This window comes from Cotesia typhae, unplaced genomic scaffold (genome assembly GCF_013202065.1).
Source record: "Cotesia typhae breed Kobodo isofemale line unplaced genomic scaffold, CoteBio_Ctyphae contig_69, whole genome shotgun sequence".
In the NCBI taxonomy this organism is placed as follows: Eukaryota; Metazoa; Arthropoda; class Insecta; order Hymenoptera; family Braconidae; genus Cotesia; species Cotesia typhae.
Genome location: NW_027423763.1, coordinates 354,880 through 363,132, shown reverse-complemented (window position 1 = coordinate 363,132; position 8,253 = coordinate 354,880). Strand labels below are relative to the sequence as shown.

At 28.7% G+C, this 8,253-nt stretch overlaps 1 protein-coding gene across 2 annotated transcripts; it reads left to right on the top strand.

Moving 5' to 3' along the window:
• Positions 1–6,650, top strand: Odd (odd skipped). Of its 2 annotated transcripts, XM_074251254.1 has the most exons (3): positions 1–137; positions 3,524–4,000; positions 5,224–6,650. In XM_074251254.1, exons 2-3 carry the CDS (start codon positions 3,543–3,545, stop codon positions 5,528–5,530), a joined length of 765 nt encoding a protein of 254 aa, XP_074107355.1. In that variant the 5' UTR covers positions 1–137; positions 3,524–3,542; the 3' UTR covers positions 5,531–6,650. The 2 variants fall into 2 exon arrangements, with proteins under 2 accessions (XP_074107355.1, XP_074107352.1); XM_074251251.1 differs by lacking the exon at positions 1–137 and having other exon boundaries at positions 2,995–4,000.
• Positions 6,651–8,253: the final 1,603 nt, after the last annotated feature.

Sequence of the window (8,253 nt, the reverse complement as noted above, 5' to 3'; positions counted from 1 at the left end):
GTCACCTTAATTGTCCACTGCTCGGGATATTTTTTCTAGATCTTAAATCCGTCAGACGTTATAAATAAATACAAAAAATGCATTGGATTTTGAGAGAATGCACCGTAGACTTCAATTTTCAGTTTTTGACTTTTGAGGTTTGTAGGAAAAAAAATAAGTCAAATTTAGTTTTAGTTTAAGCTAATAATTTTTCCATTGATTTTAAAATTTGTGACAAATACTTTCGATCAATTAGTTTGAAATTAGTGTTAAAAATTTTTTTAATTTTTGATCAAATTTTTATGTTTAATACATTAATCATTTGATATTTGTCATCTATCGTTACACACACGATTGGTGTGTAAAATGATGACGTAAAATTTTTACGGTGTGAAATAACTCAAATCTGATAAATTTTTAACACATTTTTTATTATTATTAATTTTAATTGAATCTACAAATTATTTCTCCAAGATTTTTTCAAATTTCGTGGCTTTTGGTACTTGCAAAACTATAAAAAAAAATTAATTCTAGGACTTGGTCTTAGAATAACTTTTAAATAGTATCGACACCTTCAAGACAAAGGCTTATCAATTTTTCTACGACCTTGAGTTTAAGGAAAATTCTGAGGAAAATTCAAGTCGTTAAAATTGGTGTAATTTGACCAATAAAAATCTTGACATTGACGGCAATATTTATTGACTTTTTGGTAAAATTGTATTTTTAAAGTTATTCTGATTTAAGTATAGTGAAAACTTATTTTTTCAAAAGTGTTTTTTGTTTGTTGCACAATTTCTTAAATCTTAAATTCACAAAAATTATTCACACTTTTTTAGACAAGCACTGCAGCTAATAATTTAATTTTGTTAAAAAATAATCAAACTTTTATTTTTATTTAAAAAATTTGAATTTTTTAATTCAACAGTGAATTGCTTAGTTAGAAAAATTTTTTTTGATTATTTTTAATTCTTTAAAATTATAAAAAAAATCACTACTCATCTGACAGGCGTTAAAATAATGTAACTCACGCTTAAAGTTATAATGATAATGATCTACGAAATGGAACCATCAAATAATTTGGTCCGAACAGAAATGAGTGCTTGAAAGGTGATAAAAAGATCGGCAGTAACTCTCGAGTAGGAGTTACACCTGGACATCCAGCTGTGAGGTGTTGTTAACGCATAATGAGATTACCTTGCACCCTATAGATATATATATATATATATATATATATATATATATATATATATATATATATATATATATATGCTAACCAGCGGATGAGCCAAATGAAAACCCGAGAGGATAAAAAAGGATTTAACAAGGACTGAAATCATGTTCCAATTAGTAATGGCGTTATTTAATCAATTGATTGTATCGATAACATTAAATATATGCATGGCGGTAGATTCTACGCATGTTACTATGATCATGAACCACTGGGAGATTAATATTGATGTTTATGCATGTATGAGATGGTTCAGTGGCCTGGAATCGGACCCACACGCCATAAATTCCCTCCACGCAATATTAAGCAGTTAACAACCAGTTAAAGTTGCGAAGCGCGCTATCGAGGTGACGTCACGCCGCCATCTTCTCGTCTCTTCACTCCATGTTGTTTATCGCATCGCCTCGGCTATTAATAAGTCCATCGCTTGTTATCTACTCGTATATACAGCGTACATGCTAATTTAATTTAGTGGATGTTATAAAAAAAAATAGCTCATCTCGATAATGTCAATTCGACTACTTGAATTCTCCGCTAAAAAATCGCCAGATGTCTTACTCAAGTGCGTAATTTATTTGAGCTAATGATTGCCTTATTCGCATCTGCATTATAAGATCGTTTGAAAAAATTTAGATTATCGGCCAGCTTCTGTCGCTAGACCTTGAATCTCCAATCTTTAATTAAATGTTAACTTAAACACTTCGAGTTAGTGTGTCAATAAAAAAATTGATAACCGACGTAACGTTAGGTTTTATTCATAGAAGCATGTGTGTCAGTATCAGTGTCAGCTTATTAGTCGTAAATTTGTTTTTAAATGTTATTACACGTCATAGATCTCATATAAATGACGTTTCTTTTTAGGAATTTTTAATATTGATAGTTTGCTTTAGGATTTTAGTTGATTAACAATTTTTTAGGAATTAATTCGAAACTTAAAATTTTGAAGAATTATTTCACTTTTTTTGGGATGGTCATTTTGTTTTTGAACTTCAGATATCCAAATTTCGTGTGTAGAATATGAAAAATATGACGAAGAGCATTCTTAAATTTTTGGTAAGAAATTAAAATTCTTACATTAGATTTTTTTAATAAAATTTAAAAGATTCTAGAAAATATTACATTTTTTTTTTAATGATAAATAACTTTGTTCTTGACCTTCAAATGCGATTTCTGAGTAAATTTCCTGAAAAGAATTTATTTTCTATTAAAACCAAAAAAAAAAAAAAAAAAAAAAAAAAAACGAAAAATTACAGTATATGGTGCAACATGGCGCTTCGTGATGAAAACTGGATAAATTACAGTTTCAGATTGTAAGTATTACAGATTTTACAAGAATTATATTGTAGAATGTAATATTTACATTGAAAGCTCTGAAAATTAAATTAAAAAATTAAATTTAGAAAAATGTTATTTCAAACTGTAATTTTTCTAGTTTTGATTATGACGGGACTGATTTTAAATTTTATACTGTAATTATTCCTGATTTTTTTCCGTGTGGGGGAGGGGTTAATCTACTGGAAAAAAACTCCAGATTCACTCCGAGTGATGGAAGTGGAAATTCAGTTTTTACCGTATAAATCGTGGGAGTTTTTTAACATTATAATTACATTTTATTGATGCTTACTATTTTTCCAATTACATTTTTCAATGATAATCAGCTGATAAATCTTTATTTAATAATTCCTGGTCCATCGTTGGGCTTTAACTTATTTTAGATCTCTATATAAATTAATGTTAACAATATGTATATGTATTTATTTGATATTTGTGACTTCTTAGGGAAAAGTGGGAGTTAAGCACAATGTTTTCAACAGTGCCGTTAGTACTCATTGTCAGTGATTAGTAGTGAGTATTTTTATCTCAGTAGATAAAAATCCGTGAGTAGTGAGTAACAGTACTATTTTGTTCACTCAATAGTCAGTCTTCTCGTACCTCCTATAGCGTATAAACTATAGTCAGAGATAAAGTAGCGTCGCGACGCCTTGGGGGTAACAAAACCTCGGGAACAGAAGCCACGCCCCGGTAGACTTGGCGCCCAACCGGGAGCTCGAACCGGTCAAACAGGAGGAGCTCCAGTCGAGTGCACCTACACACCAGCAGTTTCACCTTCCTCAGGTCCTACCGAGTCCTACTACCTACTGCATAAGATCCGAGTTCCTCAGTAACGTTTTGAGCCTCTTGTTAAGAGGTGCTCATTTTTTTCTGTTTTTTTTTTCCAAGTACCCCGAAAGTTTTGTCTGATTTTACGTCAAGAAAGTGAAGTGACTGTAGAGCAATTTTTGGATTTTTGATAAAAAATTTGGATTTTTTTTTAAGTAATTTGAGCACGAAGAAAATGATGGAAACTGCTAAGATGGAGCCTTTGACGCCGCCACATACTCCGCCGTCAATAAATGTTAACCCGGGACTGGGTCGATGGATGGGCTCCAGAATGGGACCAATGCACCCAGGAGCGCATCTTCCCGGATTCCACGCGGCTTTTCTCGACCACTGGGTCCGCGGAGCTGCATTGATCGCCGCCCGGGGGTCCCCCTACGGGTTGCCAGCCCACCCTTCACACCCTGGGCAGATCAACACTGGGCAACCCTTGCCTGGATCCCCGGCCTCCTTCCTCGCGAGAAGACTCCCCGGTCAGCGCCCCAAAAAGCAGTTTATTTGTAAATTTTGCAATAGACAGTTTACCAAAAGTTACAATTTGTTGATTCACGAAAGGACACACACTGACGAGAGACCCTATTCTTGTGACATTTGTGGAAAGGCTTTTCGGAGACAGGATCATCTTAGGGATCACCGGTAAGCTCAGGAAGTTTTTATCGAGTTTATTGTTGAAGAAGAAAATTTTTTTGTGGAAAGTATTTTTTTTATTTTAATTGTTTATGAAAAAGAATTTTTTTTTCACTATTTAATATTTGATTGCAATTATGAAAATTCTTATTTAAAGAAATTTTATTTTTTTACGATAAAAAAATTATTTTAAGCAGGAAAAAAAATTTTGTTTAAAATTTTTAATACAAAAAAAATTTTGTTTTTTATTTTCGATTATTTATTAGAGGAAATTTATTGTTTCTGAAAAAAACAAGTGTTAATGAAAGAAAAAATATTTTAAGAAAGCAAATAAATTTTAGTTCAATTTTTGACTAAAAATTTTTTTTTTAATTTTTATTGTTTATAAAAAATCAATTTTTTACGGAAAAATAAATAATTTTTAACAATTTAATATCTAATATATTAATAATAATAATAATAATAATAATAAATTTTTTCAATACATCTTTTTTCATTAAACGATAAATATTAACTCAATTTTTGTTAAAATTTCCTTGAGGAGTTTAATTGTTTATCAACAATCAATTTTTTAAGGAAGAAAAATTTTTTACTAAAACAAAAACAATTAGGAACTTTAAAATTTGATTTTGAGAAGAATTGAGCTCAAATTTTAAAGCAGCAGAAATTTTAATGATATTTTTGTTTTATTTATTTCAAAGATTTAAATTGATTGCATCACACTTTTTAATTGTTTATGTACCTGAAAAATCAAGGACAAATCCAATTGTTGATTTTATTAGAAAAAGTCCATCTGTACAATTATAACAATTTTTTTTTTTAAATTACAAACATGTCAGTAAACTTTTTATAAAAATTTTGAAATTGTCGATTTATTTAAAAATTTTTTTCTGTTATATGCATCAAAAATGTTTTTTTTTAAAAACAATTTACGAATTGTTTACAAAAAAAAATTTTTTTTTAATTTCTAGCTTCAAAATTTCAACAATTTTTTTTTCTAACGATTACTCAATCAATAATAAAAAAAATTTACGATAGAATTGAAAAAAAAATTTCTAGTTAAAAAAATTCAGTTTTTTTTTTTTAAACAACTTTTCACTTATACAAAAAAAGAAAAATTTCCTTTAAAAAATATTTTTTTTTGTCCATACAACATCAGCAATTATTTTCTTCATCAATAAAATTCTAAATTTAAAAAACAAACTAATAAAAAATTTTTTTAAATTCTCCAGATACATCCACAGTAAAGAAAAGCCGTTCAAATGCACAGAATGCGGAAAAGGATTCTGCCAAAGCCGAACCCTGGCAGTCCACAAGATTCTGCACCTGGAGGAGTCACCTCATAAGTGTCCAGTCTGTTCGCGGACCTTCAACCAGCGAAGTAACCTGAAAACGCACTTACTAACGCACACAGAAGTGCCCCAAGATTTGAGAGTCGATATTCAAACGAGCCAATCGATCCTGCCAATAAGAACCGAGTCCATGCTGAAGAAGCCCCCCAAACTTGGATTTAGCATCGAGGATATTATGAGGCGCTAGATAGTAGACCATCCTCGACAAAAATAGTTAATCTCTTGCGTACTTTTGTTTTATATTTTCTATTGTTGATTTTTTTTCTATCCTCTCTGTAAATATGTACCGTCTTAACTGGAAAGTATTTAAACAGTAAAGCTGAGAGTCTGGACCACCCGGTAGGGCCACTTGCGCCTTGCTATGCTCAGTACGGTTGTACTTATCCAGGAAAACCTTTTAGTTGATACGTTACCACTTAACTTATTAAGGTAGAGGTGTAGTTTAAGGTGTAAATACGATTACGATAGCTGTTTATATCGATGTTTTTATGTTTAAGGTACCTTTCTCGCGTGGGAGGTGAGAGAGTGTCTATGTGTATAAAAGGTCTTATGTTAAAACGTCTTTCTTATCGGCTAATTGAGTATTTAAAGAGTACCTTTTACTCTGTTACCAACTTTTGTTAATTTTAAGAAAAATTTTTACCATTATTCAGGAATTTTTATTCTCTCAATTTTTATTCAATTAAAAAGAAAGTCGAAAGTTGAATTATTTAAATTGAATTAAAATTTCGAGATAAAAATGTTTTATTCAATTTTTTTTTTTTTTTTTTTTTTTGACTGAATAATTTTAGTTTTTTTTTTTAAATTGAATTTGACTCTGGTATGATTCAAAAAATTATTGCGAGTTAAAGAAAAATTGAAATTTTTTACTTGAAAAATTTGTTTTGATTTTTCATTCCGAAAATAAGTAAGAAAAAATTTATTTGAATTTTTTGCCGTGTTTAAAAAATTGAATATTTATAAAAAAAAATTTTTTATTGAAAATTATCGTTAATTTTCAATAAAATTGATGTCATTTTTTGAAAATCTTTCAAATTAAAAATTTGATGAGATAATTATTTTTAACATGAAAATATTTAAATTTGACCAGAAAAATTAATTAAATTCATTAATAAAAATTTTAAACGAAACTTAAAAAAATCTAGAAAATTTTCTATTAATTGAAATTGCAAACCAATAAAAAGAAATTTAAATACAAAATTTTTCCGATCAAAATAAATCTAATTGATAATTAAAAAAAAAATGTAGAGTGTACCTTATTACAAGACATAATACCAAAAAAGTATCTGCGTAGTATAAGTGCGTATATATATATATATATATATATATATATATATATATATATATATATATATATATATATATATATATCCACTCTAATAAATATATAAAATTATAAATTATCCTAGTCGTTTAAGCGATAAAAAACTTAACTTATATTATAAAAAAAAAATAAAAAACTTACTATCTAAAAAGTAAATTGAATATTTATTGTTCGTAAATTTTTTCTATCACCTAGTTTTAAGGGAACTATATAAGTCAATAAAATAAAATAATTTATGATCTTGAATTCGTAATACGGAGCATGTTTCTGCTGAAAGATGTAATAATTTACAACTGAACCATTTACGTCTTTATTTAAGCTCTTTATTACTTTGCAAGTACTAAAGGTACTTGAGTACTCACTGAAGAAACAGAAGCACTTCTTTTTTCTTTGTATTATTTTATTTTCCAGATCTTGGGTTCGAGGGAGTCCAAATATAGTACCATTATATACCTTTAAATATTCTCTAGCCTAGTTTAGTTTTTTTTTTCTATTTTATTGCAAGCGAAAAAAATTTTATGGCTAAAAACTAGTTATACAATTTTTTTTTGGGATTTTTTTTCAGTCGCTTCAATAATAATAAAAAATGAATTTATTTTTACGTAAGTAAAAAATTAAATAAATTTTTATAAATTGGGACAATTAAATAAACGTGGGAGTTAGGTCTGGAATGTCTGAGGCATTTACCAAAAAAGTTTTCACCCTTAGACTAGACACTGAGGCTGAGGCGGTTAACTATAGCCTAAGCGACGCGGGGAATTGAGATTGGAGATTTTTATTATTTTTTTGAGGGTCAGAGGATCCTGAGGAACATATGTGTACCCTCTTATTAGGGCGTGGGCCTTATCTAGAGGGTCACCGAGCGGCCGCGACCTCGAACCGGTCCCACAGACGGGGTCGAATTCCAGGAGTTAAGATACTTGACTGATGCAGTCGTCTATTTTTTTATTTTTTTTTTCTAAGGTCAGAGGAAAGTTTCGAAACCTGCGGCGCCAAACGTTAACGCCTGCCAATTTTTATTTTAATTGTTTTTATTTTTTTGTGATTTTTTACAGGCCTTAACGAGAATGTTTTATCTTGAATTAACAAGCTATAGCTTCCAATTTAATAAAAACATTGCAGATTTTTTCGCAGATTTGGCTTTTAAAATTGAAAATTTTATTAATTATTTTAAGAAAATAAATTTGAGAAAAATTTTACTGGAAATAAAATTATATAATTTATTTATTTATTTATTTACCAAAATATTTAGACCCTGAAGCCTTAGCTCCCTAAGGGTCTTACATATAAATGAATACATAGTAATAATAATAGTAATTAAACAGTCATTTGTCATATAAATCCAATAAATAAATAAAAATAAAAAATAATAATAATTTTTGAGCTGATTTTCAAAAGGGTATCTTTTTATTTTTGATTAATTGAGACAAAAAACTAGTTATCTTCAATTCTAAATATTTTTATCGAACTTTTTTAATTTTGCTATAAAGTGCTATCGGTTATGAAGCTACAATTTGATTTTCACTTAGAAATCTTTATAATTCTCAACTTAATTAATATTTAAAAATTTAAAAAACTGCTTTTTT